This window comes from Chiloscyllium punctatum, chromosome 25 (assembly GCF_047496795.1).
Source record: "Chiloscyllium punctatum isolate Juve2018m chromosome 25, sChiPun1.3, whole genome shotgun sequence".
NCBI classification, from domain to species: domain Eukaryota; kingdom Metazoa; phylum Chordata; class Chondrichthyes; order Orectolobiformes; family Hemiscylliidae; genus Chiloscyllium; species Chiloscyllium punctatum.
The window spans coordinates 14,379,243-14,397,102 of NC_092763.1; the positions used below are offsets into that span (position 1 = coordinate 14,379,243).

Genomic DNA, 17,860 nt, shown 5'->3' on the forward strand with positions numbered 1-17,860 from the left:
TAGCAATGAAAAGGGCAGCTTGAGATTTTTGAGACGACTTCCATTAAGTCTGTGTCACTGAGGCAACAAATTAACACTAATTACATCACAGGCACACAACGAGCAGTAAAGTTTAAACCAAATTGAAGCTGAGATGACAAGTCTACATTTCATCTTAAGCTGGCATTTCCACTTTTTGCATAAATGGCAGGACAACTGTGTAATCCTCAGTGACTCGGACATAGTTTAATGAAAATTTTTGAACAAAAATAAACTATCAGGCAAACATGACAGATAATGCCACCACCATTCTCTGAAACCTGCATGACCAGAATTGCTCCCACATCTAATAAGGAAGGCAATTTTATGTCCATGATTTTCAATTGGTACTACTGGCAATTGAGATAAAGGCATCTACCTGATTACAACTCAGTATTAATGTCCCCATTTTGCCTTTCAAATATTGTGATATTCTAACAACTGGGAGATATCCTGTTATTTTGCCCTTTTGCCCCTCTCAGCTATAGGATAAGCAAGCTACATTCACACATTTTCAGAGATATTGTTTGAGCCAGTTTTGTAGCACATAATTTATTTCAACAAACTGTACTGGGTTCATTCATTCTACTTCATGACTGATTTGTATCTCTCCTCCCCATTTACCTGCCATAGTTCCACACCCTTTCAGATCCAACAAAATTCCGTCAATCCCAATCACACATTTGTCAAGAAGGATGTGATTTCTAAATGGTAGTAACTTGCCTTTATGATCTGTAGATTGAAGTCTCAAATCACAATTTGTTCTTCTGTTGTCAATCCGATGGGTAACCTGAGGTTTAAGATATTTTCTTTGAAATGGTTCAGGGTGAAAAACAATAGAGATCACACATTCCTTTCATTTTGCAACTTGGTAATAGATATTTTTAAAAAATCTTTGTTATAAAGCATTCCGATACAGATTATCATTTTTGTAAGGTGTTCCTTACAAACAGGAATGAAACAAGCCAATACAGGCTTATAAACTCATAGTCAATCTATATTGCCGTTCTTCAAAAATGAATAATAACTCATGATTTGTATGTTACATTTCTTGTCTAATTTTAGAGTTTGAATTTCGCTTCATGAGATGGTGAAGGTGGTGTAGCTAGTCTTGGAAGTTAGACTGTCCAAGGATCTAAACTTTTATTTTAAAGGGAGAGAATGCATTGTTTTTATTTCACAGGAATAACCAGATTTCAGATGGGCGGAAATCTGGATGGGGAAGCTAATGCTGAAAAGTTCATTTTTTAAAAAATTGCATACTGGCAAAAACAATGAGGGTTATGTGCAAAGAATAAATTTTGTTTAAAAGGCTTACTAAGTTAAAATGTAACTACTGCTGATTGAGTCTGAAAGTGTTATTCACTGATGATAATAATAGAGAATTTATTAACTCAGATAATACAATCTTTAAGTTGAAGTGACACATACATCGTTTGGTGTGGTATAACCTCATGGCAAAAAAATACTCAAATGCTCTTTTCCTGTATCCTTCACAAAAGCAGAATCAAAGTAAAACAAAACAAATCCAATAATCAAACATTACAGTATCACAAAACTGGGCGTGCCCAAGTAAAACTAAAGCACGGGGGGAGGGAACTGGGGAAGACCATGCATTGTGTGAAAGAACTAAAACCTAGAAATTATTGTTGGGAGCTTTTGCAGACAAAACATGCAAAGCATTCCTAAGACATCTGGTTCTTCATAATGTTAATGCAATTTTCCAATTTCACCAACATTAATTCCTAGCCTATAATTGTATAGTAGAAGCCAGAGATGAAGATTGTTCAAAGCGCAGTTACATCACTGACCATATGGATCAAAGCTGCATGAACAAAATAAAAGATACCTGGTAAGTAATCAGTGTAAATGTATAATACAGCACCTTTGAATTTTTTTTCTAACTATTGAACTGAGGAGAAACTTTGGCACTTTAATACTAGCTTGGGAAGATTGTAATAAGGAATCTTGTGTCTTTTAATCTGTCTTTGTGTTTCAAAGAAGCAGCTAATAAATAATTGCAAGCAGCTAAACACATTCATTTCTTTTATTCAGCCATCATTTTCAAGAAACAAAAGCACATGAAAAATAAATAGCTATTCAGTAAACATTTCCACTAAAGCCTTTAGCTATGAGGTTGAAGCATCACAATTAGATTGGGAGCTGGAAATTCACGTTGACTTGAGCTTCTTTGGCGAGTGAAACAATTTCTGAAAGTTTTACAACCTGTTTGCGGAAAGGAAAAATTAAAATGTAGTAATTCCATAGACACAAGCATTCAGTAAATTGTAGCAATGATAGATTTCTTCAAAAGCAAATTGAAAACTAACAAGTCACTTTAACTTTTAAAATAGATTTGATCTTATAATTTGGCGTACTGAATACAATTCGGCGTACTGAATATAATTCATGCTGGTAGCTATTCTTGGAAGCATATTTGTTTTCAATTAAAAAATAACTACTATTACAATCTATTACAAATGATTACCAAAACGTGCATGAAATGGAATCAGAAAACATGACAGCACAGGAGGTGGTCAGTCAGCCCACTGTGTCTGTACTGGTTCTCTGTAAGTTGTTCAACCAATCCCATTCCCCTGCTCTTTTTTCTGATGTCTATTTTTAGCCCATTAAGTACTTATCCAATTTAATTTTGAATGTTACTATTGAATCGGTTTACATCAAACTATCAGGCAGTGCATTCCAGATCTCAACAACCCTTTGCAACAATGGTTCTGAATTTCTCCTCTGGTTCCTTTGTCAATCACTTTAAATCTGTGTTCTGTTCACTGATCCTTCTGCCTTTGGGAACATAGGCTAAGATTATTTTACATTCAGTTAATGGAGAGAGGAGTGGGTCAATTTTATACAATTTAAATAACGACAAACATGGGGGCATGAAAGAAGAGTTGCCAAAACGTGAACTGGGAAAATAACTAAAAAGAATAGGTTAATAGATATTTAAGAGGATATTTTAAAATAAATAGAATACATACATTTCAATTAGCAAGGAAAATTTCCAAGAGATGGACCCATGGTGGTTGATGGCAAACATTAAAGATAGTCGTAAAATTAAAGGAAAAGGATGTAATTATTCAAAGTTAGGTGACAGGTCAAAAGATCAGACAGATTTTTTAAAAAAGTGCAAAGAATCGTCAAAAAATTAATAAGGAGGGAAAAATTAGAGCATAAGCAAAAGCCAACCATTAACAGAAAAACACTGATAGTAAGAGTTGCTATAACTATTTAAAGAGTGAACAAAGTGAGTGTTAGTCCTATAGAACAAGACTAGAGAATTAATAGTAGAAAACAAGGTATTAGGAAATGAATTGAACAGGTATTTTGCATCAGTTTTCATTACAGGGAATATAAGTGACATCCTAGAAGCAGTGATAAATCAGGAAATGGGAGGGAGAAGCTCAGGAAAATCACAATCACTAGAGAAGTAGTACTGAATAAACTACTAGGAGTGTGGTTAATGTTACCTTTAGGATATGTGGCTGTAACAGCTTCTAACATCTTTTCCTACGACAGATGTTAGCTAACTAGTCTGCAGTTTCCTGCTTCTATCTCCCTCCTTTTTTGAGAATATTACTCTCGCTACCTTCCAAACTACTGAATAATGCGTGCTGAGGATAAGAATTGATGTACTACACTTCAATTTCCAGAAGACATGTAATAAGGTGCCACATCCAAGGTTCTTACAGAAAGAAAGTTGTAGGGGTTAGCATATTGGCATGGATGAAGATTGGGGGAAACTGAGGACTGAAGATGCTGGAGATCAGAGTTAAGAGTGTGGTGCTGGAAAAGCACAGGTGGTCAGGCAGCATCCGGGGAGCAGGAGAATCGACATTTTGGGCATAATTTCCTGATGAAGAGCTTATGCCTGAAACGTTGACTCTCCTGCTCCCTGGATGCTGCCTGACCACCTGTGCTTTTCCAGCGCCACATTCTCGACATGGATGAAGACTGGCTGGCTGTAGGAAGCAGAGAGTAGGTATAAAATGGGTATTTTTCAGGGATTGGCACTGGGACTTGATGAAACAAAGACAGGTAAGAAGGTAAGCTGTGAAGAGAACTCCAGGAGGTTACAAAAAGATTCAGATAGATTAAGTGTCTAGAGAAAAATGTGGCTAATAGAGTATAATGTGAGCAAATGTGAACTTGTCCATTTTGGCAGAAAGAATAAAAAAAGCATATTATCTGAGTGTTGAGATATTGCAGAGCATGGAGATGTAGAGCAATCTGGATGGTCTCGTGCATGAATCACAAAAGGTTAGTGTCCAGGTACAGCAAGTAATTAAAAAAGCTAATAGAATATTACTTATATCACAAGGGGAACTGAATACAAAAGTAGGGAGGTTACACAACACAGCGGTAAGATCACATTGCAACAACGCGCACCGTATTGGTGACATTATTTAATGAAAGATGTAAACATGTTGCAAGTTCAGAGAAAGTTTACTAAACTAATTTCTAGAATGGGTGAATTGTCTCATGAGGAAGATTGGACTGGCTAGGTTAATATCTGCAGGAGTTTAGAAAAGGGACGTGATGTGACTGTTCATATAAAGTACTGAGGGGCATTGACAGGGTAGATGTGGAAAAGAGATTTACTCATTGGAAACTGTAGAACTCAGGGTGACAGTTTAAAAATCAAGAGTTGTCCATTTAAAACAAAGGTTCACCAATTCTTTTTTCTCGGAGCTTAGAGGTTTTGGAAATCTGCTTCCACCAGAATAGAAAGATTCTTGTTAAGCAACCATTCACCACTATTTACTCATCTCCCAACAGCTGCATATGTAAACTTTCATATTTGCTCTTTATTTTGAACATCCCAAAATCTTATTTCCTAAGTATTCTTCACTCAATTTATTTCTCCTAGTTCCCTGTGTACTTCACTTCTCCTACCTAATGTTTCAGGTGAGTGTCCAAGAATCCCCAGCCAAATAAATTTGAAGTCTCCCTAACAATCTAAGGTAAAATCCTCATGAGGACATTGGTCCCAGTGCTGTTCAGGTACAACCTGTTCACTTTCAATAGGTACTACCTTCTACACAAACAGGATATACAATTTTTTGTGGCTCTATTAATATACTCCTCTGACAAAATGCTCACTGTATACACAGGACTTAGAGGTCTCTGAGAAGCTAATGAAAAACAACAACACCAGTCTTGCCATCAGTAAAGAAAAAAATAATGTACAAAATAAAAACATTTGTTTGTATTGACGTTCACGTACTTTGCTGGTTGCATAAATGTGATTGTTAAATCGCATTGCAAGAGAATTAGATTAGATTAGATTACTTAGTGTGAAAACAGGCCCTTCGGCCCAACAAGTCCACACCGACCCTCCGAAGAGCAACCCACCCAGACCCATTCCCCTACATTTACCCCTTCACCTAACACTACGGGCAATTTAGCATGGCCAATTCACCTGACCTGTACATCTTTATAACTGTGGGAGGAAACCGGAGCGCCCGGAGGAAACCCACGCAGACACTGGGAGAATGTGTAAACTCCACACAGACAATTGCCTGAGGTAGGAATTGAACCCAGGTCTCTGGCGCTGTGAGGCAGCAGTGCTAACCACTGTGCCACCGTCCCACCCTAAAACCAATTGCATTGGTTTATAATGCTAAAATTGATTCCTATATCTTCTTGGTAAAATCCTAGAGTTTCCCCACAAGATTTTTAATGAGTCTGCTGGAGGGCTGAGTGTCCTGATATGAGTGGTTTAATTCTCGATGGGGTTAGGTGGAAGAAGCAAATGAGCCCCTGGTGACCTGTTTATACTGCAATCCCTGGCAATTTAACATGCATAACAATGAATATTACCATTCGAGCTGCATCGTCCAAATCATCACAGGCAAGGATCTTCAGGCTACTCGCAGCAATAATTGCTTTTGCATCATCGACACGTGTGCCTGAATGACAAACAATCCAATAAAGTTGAAACAATGTTTTTGTCAAAAGACAGTACACTTGTACAATAAAATCCTACACTGATAACTGGTGCCAAGATTTTTCAATGCACTATCTCTTCATTTCTCTCCATTTTCCCCAACAACACGCTGTGGTGAAATACTCTCATTAGTGGCCAACTCCCATTAACATGTTGCCAATTTAACTGATGGCTTCGCTTTGCCAGTGCACCAATCAATTATTAATTATTAGTTCAGCTAACCAAGAGCAAGAGGATTTTTTTCACCCAGGGGATAGAGAAAAAGGAAAGAAAGCAATGAACTGCCACAGAGAAAAATCGGCACATTGGTTCAACCACTCTATTTCCCCAAGTCCTATGACTATATGGAGATGCAATCTAAATGGACAACTGGAATCTTCTTCAAACTACTTTGTGTTCATGCTTAACAGTTCTGATGCAGGACCTGAACTCCAGTTGAACTTACTCAAGCTGGTACAGTAGTTCCAACAAAATTGAGGAATAGCTGGCAGCTTTTCCTTTTGCTCTTTTCCACACACTTCCGGATTTTGAGATAGGCAAGCACTGCATGTGTGGAGTGACAGAAATATCTTCCTGCAATGCTGCCTGCAGACAGGTCACTGGAAGACTGTTAAAGCAGCGGTGCACCAAACAGGAGAATGATTCAAACAGAAGAAAGGGATAAATTGAGTAATTACAAACCATTCAATTTGGCTTTTGTGGTATATACGTTATCTAAAAAATTCTGAGGAACAGGACCAATCCTCACTTAAAGGTAGAGATTAATCAATATTAAGCAACATGGATTTATCAAGGGATGATAATTTCTGAATAATTAACTCCTTTTCGAGGACGTAACAAAGAGGATTGATGAGGGTAATGTATTTGATGCAGTCTATATGATTTCAGCAAAATAGAGTCATAGAGTCATTGAGATGTACAGCACGGAAACACACCCTTTGATCCAACCTGTCCATGCTAACCAGATATCCCAACCCAATTTAGTCCCACCTGCCAGTGCCCGGCCTATGTCCCTCTCAACCCTTCCTATTCATATATCCATCCAAATGCCTTTTAAATGTTGCAACTGTACTGTCCTCCACCACTTCCTCTGGCAGCTCATTCCATACACCAGAATTACACGCAATATTCCAAAAGTGGCCTAACCAATGTCCTGTACAGCCGTAACATTACCACCCAACTCCTGTACTCAATACTCTGACCAATAAAGAAAAGTATACCAACTGCCTTCTTCACTATCCTATCTATCTGCAACTCCACTTTCAAGGAGCTATGAACTCCAAGGTCTCTTTGTTCAGCAACACTCCCGAGGACCTTACCATTAAGTGTATAAATCCTGCTAAGATTTGCTTCCCCAAAACACAGCACGTTGAATTTAACTGAATTAAACTCCATTTGCCACTTCTCAGCCCATTAACCCATCTGATCAAGATCCTGTTGTAATCTGAGGTAACCCTCTTCGCTGTCCACTACACCACCAATTTTGGTGTCATCTGCAAACTTACTAACTATACCTCTTATGCTCACATCCAAATCATTTATATAAATGACAAAAAGTTTTGGACCCAGTACCGATCCTTGTGGCACTCCACTGGTCACAGGCCTCCAGTCTGAAAAACAACCCTCCATCACCACCATCGTCTTCTACCTTTTGCTTACATTAGTAATAAAAATGTCTATTATAGTCATCTGTATCTTATGGTGCATAGTCAAAGAGACATACAGCATAGAAACAGAATCTGGGGCAGCACGGGAGCTTAGTGGTTAGCACTGCTGCATCACAGAGCCAGGGACACAGGTTCGATTCCAGCCTTGGGTGACTGTCTGTGTGGAGTTTGCACATTCTCCCCGTATCTGCATGGGTTTCCTCTCACAATCCAAAGATGTGCAGATTAGGTGAATTGGACAAGCAAAATTCCCCATAGTGTTCAGGGATATGTAGGTTAGGTGCAAGAAAAAAAAATTTAAAAAAAGAAACAGACTATTCGGTCCAACCAGTCCATGCTTACCATGGTCCCAAATCAAACTAGTCTGACCTGCCTGCGCTTGGCCCTTATTGCTCCAAACCTTTCCTATTCATGAACTTATCCAAATGTCTCTCAAATGTTGTAGCTGCATCTGCATGCACCACATTATCTGGCAGTTCATTTTATACACGAACCACTGTGAGTTTAAAACAAAAGATTGCCCAAGTCCTTTTTAAATTTTTCCCTTCTCACCTTAAAAATATGCCCCCAGTTTTGAACTTCCCAACCCTAGGAAAAAAAAACATTGTCAATCACCTTGTCTATGCCACTCATGATGTTATAAACCTCAATAAGTTCATCTCTCAATCTCCTATGCTCCAATGAAAAAGTCCCAGCCTTTCCAGACTATTTTACATTTCAAACCCATCATTGCCAATAGCATCCTGGTAAATCTTTTCTGAACCCTCTCCAGTTTAATAATAGCCTTACTATAACATGGCAACTAGAACTCAGACAGTACTCCAGAAGAGGCCTCACCAACATTTTGTACAACTTCAATATGATATCCCAACTCCTATAAACAAAGGTCTGAGCAATGAAGGCAAGTATGTTAAGTGCCTTCTTAACCACTGTGTCTACTTGTGACACAATTTTCAAAGAACATGTCCCTGAATACCGAGGTCTCTCTCTGTTCTAGGCAGACTATCAGAAAAGTAAAAGGTTATAGAATTCAAGGACAAGTGGAAAGTAAGATCCTAAAACGTTTAGTGACAGCAAGCAAAAGGTAATGCTCGAAGGATGGTTTTGTGAGTAGAAGACAATTGCCAGCGACATCCACAGGGTTAAGTACTAAATTCCCTTTTATTTTCATGGCATATACCACATGATCAAGATGAAATAAAAATTGCTTGTGTGGTTAATATTGAGGAAGAAAGCTATAGACTCCTGACAGTTATAAATGGACTAGTTATCTGGCCACAGAAGTGAAAAGTAAATTTAATTGGCAATAATGTGAGGTAATGCCTTATGTAAGGCACAGAGGCAAAGAAATGAACAATAAATGGTAGAACACTGGAAGTGCTCAGGAACAGAGATTCACATTTGGTGCCTATGTCCACAGATCTCTGAAGGGAGCAAGACAAGTAAATAATGGGGTTAAGATGATACACAGGAAACTTTCCTTTATTAGCCAAGGCACAGAACATAGGATCAAGGAGCTTATGCTAAAACTGTACAAATTATTCAGTACATTGCAACTAGAGGATAGTTCTGGTCAATGCTTCCCAGGCAGGATATGATCATACTGAAGAGTGCACAAAGCAGATTTACAAACATGCTGTCAGAAACACAGAATTTTTAGCGATAAGAAAGAATCGGATAGGCTGGGGATTTTTTCCCTTTGAAATAGGGGAAGCTGAGGAGAGATTTAATTAAAATGTGTAAAATGAAGAGAACTTATTTCCTTCAGGTAAGCAGTCAATACCAGAGTTCATAAACTTGAAGCAATGGGTAGAAAGCTTTGCTGGATGGAGGCATTGAGGAGAAATCTATTCTCTCTTCAGGCAGTGGGGACTGAAACTCAGCCTGAAGGGGTGATAGAAACAAATGCAAAACAAAATTGTATATTCCCTGGAAGTGCCATGACCACAAGACAATGAAACAATAAAGTGCAAAATTGGTGATCAAGCTGGACAGCCTTTTATTGACTGGCGCATACAGGGGGATGAATGGCCTTTGGTTTCCAACATCAAATTTAAATCCTCAACTTCCCTCAATTAGTTAACAGTTTTTAACTGATAGTAACTAAGGAATAGGGCATAACTATAAACCAAAAAACAGATGGACAGCTGCACAGTCCATTTTCTCTCAGCAACGGCATGAATCTGATATATTCATTGCATAAGGAAATAAATAACCAGAGTTAGCTGAACAAGTCCAAAGCCTCAGAGAGTAGAAAAATCAGACAAATTGGCAAGGCATCCTAAAGAAAATCTTTTCTGATTGGCAAGGTTAGGTTTGTATTGTAAAGCTAAACTAAGAGCATCTATGTTTTGGCCTTAAGTTCAAAAGAAAACTCTTAAGTCAATTTTAAAAAGTGCAGCTTTTATTCCTGTGGGTAACAAGAGGCAATGTCTTCAGACCACATGCATGGCCATTATTTCATCGGATGTCCAGCAAATATGGCATTTGTGTTCTTTTCCTATTTGCTGATTTACTGCATTTGAAGTTTGTTGGTCTACATTTGGTAAAGACCTGCTTTTAGTACTGTTTAACTGTTGGATAATTTGTACATGTGTACATGTGTATACCAAAATCTATTAATACCAACAATCTAAACACAGTCACAGAAACCAACACATTCTGGTTAGCAGTTATCTGATTAATAACATAAGAGCTTAGATCCCCCTCGGCTTCAAAATACTCAAGAAATATGAGTGCATCACTGCAAATTTCCAGAAAATTAATTTTATAACAATTATGTATGCATTTTGGAAAATAAGAGAAGCTATTAGTTATTCAAAAGATCAAACTATAACTTCATTTTGCATACATTATATTTGTCAATGTGAAATATCATAAATAGTATACAACAAATGAAGTATTTCATTCAGTTTTAATCAAAATTCAAAGTGGCAATTCACCACCATCTTTTCAAGGGCAATTAAAGATAAGACAATAAAATTAATCACCCTTCTGGTATGTCTATGGTTCCAGCTTTGCCGTAGGAAAAGAAATTAAAAACATGAGAATGAAAATGCCATTGGTCCATCCCCTGCTTATTCAATCCTTTTTCTCTCTAGAAACACATTGTGAAGAATTTGTTTTGGCCTGTACATCTCTCAGCACATGTTAGTCTAGCTACAAAATCCACCAAAATCATTATTTCTAGTAATTATTCTACTGCCTTCAGAAAGTATTGAATATAAGCAGCAGATTTTGCCAAGAGCCAGTAATTTTTCATTGGGTAGTTTCTTTGGTATGGAGCTAAAATTAGTGTTAAGAATTTAGAATTCTTGCCCCACCTTTCACTCTAACTTCAAACTGTGAATTCCATATTTTTCTTTCTTCTGCACCCTAGTGTTAACTTCAGATTTACCCTGACTGCTTTTCTAATCTGTTTCCTGTACTGGGCATCATCCACTTTTACACACAACACAGAACCAGGCTAATTGGTCCAAAGGGTCCATAGCGGTGTTTGTGCTGTATATGTGCCTCCTCTCACTTTTCTTCTTTTGACCCCTTGCTGTCTGTGCTTAGTTACCACATGGAAAAGATATCTACAGAACAGCTTTATATTGAATGCCTTGATTTGGAGAGCAATTTGTAATGTGTGCAATGGAGATAAAACTTTGTAGATTCATAGGATTTCAGGAATAACTTGTGCTGCCCGCCAATCTCAACCTCTTCTACTGTGAACAAGGTAGTGAAGAGTGAGCTGAGCAGGTAGGAATAAAAGTGCCCATTTACTGTCCATTTCTGACTGTCCAAACACAGAATTCGTGTTCCCAGCAGATGGGATTCTGCCTCTCAAATGTGGAAAATGTAACTTTTGTCATCATTCTTGTTTAAATTACACACACTGCAATTTGTGAAATTGTTTGAATAGCACAATCCATGCAGCAATTGACTCAGTAGTATAATACTAGGAACTATTATTGAACATGGCTAAAACGCTGAATCAGCTTTGTCACTGTGGATTAAAGAGTTTGTTTTTTTAATTACTGACTGGGTCATAGACTGGAACTAATTTACAAGCATGAGCAAGCTGTACTCAACTATCTATTTCCCTTCAACCTATTCAAGGAATGGGCCACAGTCAATGTCAAAAGAAACGGTACGTGGTTTCTGAGTTGCAGTTTAGTCTTGTCTATAAATATTGGTGGCTGCAGCTCTGGAAGCAAGTTTGAATTTGAGACGATTCTACTGTCAATTGACTTGCCCTACATTATTTTCTCATCACTTCTCTCCAAAGATGCAGTCTAGTTAACTGTCATATGTCCAGACATGCACTATTACCAAACTGATCGATGACAAGGAAGTATCGAGAGTTTTAAAATAAACTTTAGGCAGATCACTGAAATTGAGAAGCCTAACATAATACAATAACTATTCCTACTTTCATATGTAGATTTTAAAAAGGAAATGTTATATATTATGTAATGCATTATGTACACTCTTGCCTGATAAATCTGCCAGAATTCTTTGAGGAAGTAATGAGCAGGTTAGTACAAGAACAGCCTGGACTTCATGAAGGCCTTTGACAAGGTGCCGCACAGGAGGCTACTGAGTAAGATAAGTGCCCAGGGCGTTCAAGGCAAAGTGCGAGCATGGATAGAAGCTTGGCTGTCTGGTAGAAAGCAGAAAGTGGGGAAAAAAGAGTCCTTCTCAGAGTGTCAGCCAGTGACAAGTGGTGTTCTGCAAGGCTCAGTGTTGGGACCACAACGTTTTACTTTATATATTAACAATAGAGGTGAAGGAACTGGGGCATTCTGGCTACATTTGCAGATGATACAGATAGGTAGAGGATGGGCAGTATTGAGGAGGTGGATGCTGCAGAAGGATTTGAAAAGGTTAGTAGAGTGGGCAAAGAAGTGGCAAATGGAGTACAACATGGGAAAGTGTGAAGTCATGTACATTGGCAAGAAAAATAGAGGAATGGACTATTTTCTAAATGGGGAGAAAATTCAGAAGTCTGAAGTGCAAAGAGACTAGGGAGTGCTGGTCCAGGATTCTCTCAAGGTAAACTTACAGGTTGAGTCAGTAGTTAGGAAGGCAAATGCAATGATGGCATTTATTTTGCGAGGACTTGAATATAAAAGCAGGGATGTACTTCTGAGGCTCTACAAGGCTCTGGCCAGACCATATTTGGAGTATTGTGAGCAGTTGTAATGAGAAACCTTTTCAGCCAGAGAGTGGTGAATCTATGGAATTCATTGCCACAGAAGGCTGTGGAGGCCAGAAAATTGAGTGTATTTAAGACTGAGGTAGATAGGTTCTTGATAGTCATGGAGATCAAGGGTTACGGGGAGAAAGCAGGGGAATGGGGTTGAGAAACTTATCAGCCATGACTGAATGGTGGAGAAGATTCAATGGGCTGAATGGCCTAATTTCTGCTCCTATGTCTTATGGTCTTATGATAGAATTCTGAAGCCGCCATTGCAGAGATACCCAGGAAGTTCAGAGAACTTGTGACAAATATATACTATGGAGAAAATGGTGCAAACTCTTATGTTGCCAGAAGAATCCAAGAAAACTTCTAATGCACTGGCTACTGTCTCAAAATGTAATTGCACTATTAAGATTAACAAACTGCTATCAGAGCATTAATCTAACATGAAGTGGGGGTGAAATAATGGTGAAAGCTAATTGAATAGCTATGGAGCAATAATTTACTCACAGTGGGCACAGAAATAGGAGGGGAGGATTCTGCATAACAAACAGCTCAGAATATTAAACACTTTTCATGATTTTTCAGAAAATAAACTTGCAAAACGAATTCTGATTAGTGGAGCTGGGAGGAAGTCACAAATGTAGTATACAAGGTTCTGTATTTTGACTTGTACTGCTTCGAATCTATGCTGATCTGTGTGTCAAAACATTTTTCCATTAGACAGAGTCTAGTCAACAACAGTAAAACTGATCCCAATTTTAAAATGAGTATTTTTGAGGAAAGATCAGGTAAATTAAATTCTATGGTAAAGAAAAAAAGACTCTTCAAAATGGAGGTACAAGTAAATGATACGTGTAAGGTTAACATGGATTATTATTTCAAAGCTTACCAACAAAATAGACTCAGAAGAATGAACATTTAGCAGAAAGTGAATTTAGAAAGACACAAAGGAAAACCTTGCCCAAAATACAAATGGTTTGAATGAATGGGGTGGCACAGTGGCTCTGTGGTTAGCACTGCAGTCTCACAGCACCAGGGACCCGGGTTCGATTCCAGCCTCAGGTGACTGTCTGTGTGGAGTTTGCACATTCTCTCTGTGTCTGCGTGGGTTTCGTCTGGGTGCTCCGGCTTCCTTCCACAGTCCAAAGATGTGCAGATCAGGTGAATTGGCCTTACTAAATTGTCCATTGTGTTAGATGCATTAGTCAGAGGGAAATGAGTCTGGGTGGGTTACTCTTCGGAGGGTCGGTGTGGACTTGTTGGGCTGGACGGCCTGTTTCCACACTGTAGGGAATCTAATCTAAACTATCCAAAAAGCAAATAAAGACAAGTATGTTTGGATTGCTTAACCTATAATCAGATACTTGATGGGGAAGTTCACTAACTCAAGGGATGAGGCTCCATGTGTAATAATCTCATGGATTGTGTCACCTCCAGAATTTCTACCCTAGTCCCTTCTATAGACCAAACCCCAATACATGCTTACAATTTCCCCTTCCTTTGAGTTCACAAGTCCAATCACGTTGTCCTTCAGCCCTGTGCTGTCTAAGCTTCTAATCATTCTATTGCCTCAGTGATGCAACCTTCAAACACTGCCGTTAACTCTCATCAGATGTCATTTCTTTATCTTCAAAACAGATCAAACTGCCATACTCAATTCTACCATTCCCTGAAATTGCTGCCTGTAACCCTCCCACTTCCTTTTTAAGATCAACAGACATAGGGGCACAGTGGCTCAGTGACTAGCAGTGCTACCTCACAGTACCAGGGACCTGGGTTCAATTCCAACCCAGGAGGGGATGGCCTAGTAGTATTATTGCTGACCGTTAATCCAGAGACCCAGGTAATGTTCTGAGGACCCGGGCTCGAATCCTGCCATGGCAGATGGTGGAATTTGAATTCAACAAAAATACTGGAAGTAAGGGTCTAATGATGACCATGAATTGGGTGGCATGGTGGCACAGTGGTTAGCACTGCAGCCTCACAGCACCAGGGTCCCACGTTCGATTCCAGCCTCAGGTGACGGTCTGTGTGAAGTTTGCACATTCTCCCCGTGTCTGCGTGGGTTTCCTCCTACAATCCAAAGATGTGCAGATCAGGTGAACTGGTCGTGCTAAATTGCCCAGTGTTAGGTGCATTAGTCAGAGTCTGGGTGGGTGACTCTTCGGAGGGTCGGCGTTGGGCTGAAGGGCCTGTTTCCACACTGTAGGGAATCTAATCTAAAAAAAAATCCATTGTCGACTGTTGGAAGAACCCACCTGGTTCACTAACATCCTTTAAGTTAGGAAACTGTCATCCTTACTTGGTCTGGCCGACATGTGACTCCACAAACTCTTAACTGCCCTCTGGGCAATTAGGGATGGGCAATAAATACTGGCCTAGCCAGCAATGTCCTCATCCATGAATAAGTTTAAAAAACAATTTTTTAAATCTCAGGCAACTGTGTGGAGTTTGCACATTCTCACAGTGTCTGCGTCGGTTTCCTCCAGGTGCTCTGGTTTCCTCCCACAGTTCAAAGATGTGTAGTTTAGGTGAACTGGCCATGCTAAATTGCTCATGATGTTCAGGGTTAGATGCATTAGTTACAGGAAATATAAGTAATAGGGTAGGGGAATGAGTAGAATACTCTTCGGAGGGTCGGTGTGGACTTGTTGGGCCAAATGGCCTGTTTCCACACAGTAGGGATTCTAAGATGAATACCTTCCTGATCAAATTCTTTTTGTGAATGTTTGTGAAAACTGCATGTTTCAGTTTCTTGATTTCTCTGCAAATTTCAAAGCTTTTCTATCCACTCCACTATTATCCACTAACAATATCCACACAATTAATTAATAAACCTCCAGTTAACTCACAATTCAAATGTAAACACCATATCAATACTGCATTTTTTCTGGCTCCCATTTCCCCAAACAGTGGCAGTGCAACCCACAAGAGGAAAGGGTGAAGATGCGTAACAAACAGGCACTATCAGCACAGGGGAAAGATAATTTGATTTGTTTTGATTTATTACTGTCACATGTATTGATATACAGTGAAAAGTACTGTTTTGCGGGCTAACCAGACAAAATCTACCTTACATACTGTAATACATGAGGGGTCCATTCATAAGTCTGGTAACATTGGGGAAGAACCTGTCCTTAAATGCTTCTTGTACATAACCAATTACCAAGGATTTGAAACTTATGACTATTCTCACCTTGCAATCGAACAACAATGGGAATTTTCATGTGTAGATCTGAAACAGCAGTAATGATCCCTTGAGCAATTATATCACAACGCATAATGCCACCAAAAATGTTCACCAGAATCGCCTGAACCTGCAAGTGAAACAAGGAATTAAATAATTATCTGACAGCATTTTTGGAAAGAAGCATTACAGCAAATAAAACTTTCTGATTTATTAGATTAGATTAGATTAGATTACTTACAGTGTGGAAACAGGCCCTTCGGCCCAACAAGTTCACACCGCCCCGCCGAAGCGCAACCCACCCATACCCCTACATCTACCCCTTACCTAATACTACGGGCAATTTAGCATGGCCAATTCACCTGACCTGCACATCTTTGGAGTGTGGGAGGAAACCGGAGCACCCGGAGGAAACCCACGCAGACACGGGGAGAATGTGCAAACTCCACACAGAGAATCGCCTGAGGCGGGAATTGAACCCGGGTCTCTGGCGCTGTGAGGCAGTAGTGCTAACCACTTATTATTACTGAATAATAAGTCTCTTCATCATATAATTGTAAAGTAGGCTTCTCTGTGAATGAAAGACATAAATGTATTCCAATATTAATGATATTATACAATATATTTTTCAGATTATGGGTTTTAAGTTGAACAGTGTAATGGTACATTTCATGGGTACACATTAGTACAAAATTTAAATAGTAGTGATCTGAAGTAACATTTGAGATGTAAACTGATTTATACATATATTTTCACATCATTTATTCTCAGACAGGCTTTTGGATTTTGAGTTAGTAACCTACGGGTTTTGAATTCTGAACTTAATTAATTTGCAGGTATTTCTGCAGCCCTGGTTATTTCATTTCAAAAACAGTTTTGAGGCCTAGCTTTGGAATTGATGAGTTATTGTGCATCACTATGGATTTCTCTTTATTTTAAACTGATTTGCAAGCCAGCAAGGTGAATATTGAGGCCTCAAGGTTTCTTAAGAGATCTCGAGAACTTTTCTTAAGATTAAGGGAAATAAACCTTTGTAGATGACTCTGTAGATGAAGATTGCTCTAGAATTGCTGAGATGGAAAGTGGAACTAGGAGATTATGTCAGAATAAAAAGTTAGTGATAGTCCCAGAGTAGAAGTGTTGGAATAAAACCCTTAAGAGGTTACTTTAAACCGGATATATTTAAGCTCAGGTGTGTAACAGTAAACTATATGAAGTTCCAGTCTATAAGTTTAAGTCATGTGATCTCAACCTACCGAGATGTCAGAGACAGCAAGTACTGTTTGAGTGGTGATGTTTATGAGCACTATACAGGTGTATTTTTGGTTACCACACAAAAATCTTTTTTTTTCTTTTCAATTTGTAAAGGAGTATTTTGGGATTAATTGGAATACATTTTCACCGTGTGTTTAAAAATGTATGAATATGTGTTCTAAGTTGATAATTTGGTTTATTTTATTTTATCTTTTCTTTGTTAAAAATCATGTTTTACTGTTAAAGCAAAATCTACAGCATTGTATTTTTATGTGTCAGTGAGACATATCATTAAAACCAAAACAAATCAAAGTATGATCTATCAAGCCTGAGATCTGACTTGTCCAGTGACGTCAGCTATTTGTAACACATCTTCCACATTTTGATAATGAAAACTTCTTGCTCATTTATTTCATAGGCTGAACTGTCTTGGTGTGATAACTGAATTAGCCTCAAGTTTTTTTTAAATCATAGAATCCCTACAGTGTGGAAGCTGGCAATTCAGCCCATTGAGTCCACACTGAAACGATTCTATGACTTTAAGAAGATCCTGTGAAGAGGTCATAAGAAGATTCCAC

At 38.7% G+C, this 17,860-nt stretch overlaps 1 protein-coding gene across 1 annotated transcript in view; it reads right to left on the reverse strand.

Moving 5' to 3' along the window:
* Positions 1-2,047: 2,047 nt before the first annotated feature.
* The window catches only part of LOC140495706 (succinate--CoA ligase [ADP-forming] subunit beta, mitochondrial-like), a 97,866-nt gene continuing 82,053 nt past the window's right edge, over positions 2,048-17,860 (reverse strand). The window contains exons 9-11 of the mRNA XM_072594710.1: positions 16,038-16,158; positions 5,857-5,945; positions 2,048-2,244 (exon numbers count right to left, since the gene is read on the reverse strand). Coding sequence (XP_072450811.1) covers positions 2,170-2,244; positions 5,857-5,945; positions 16,038-16,158 — 285 coding nt within the window. The 3' untranslated portion in view covers positions 2,048-2,169. The remainder of the gene's footprint in view (positions 2,245-5,856; positions 5,946-16,037; positions 16,159-17,860) is intronic.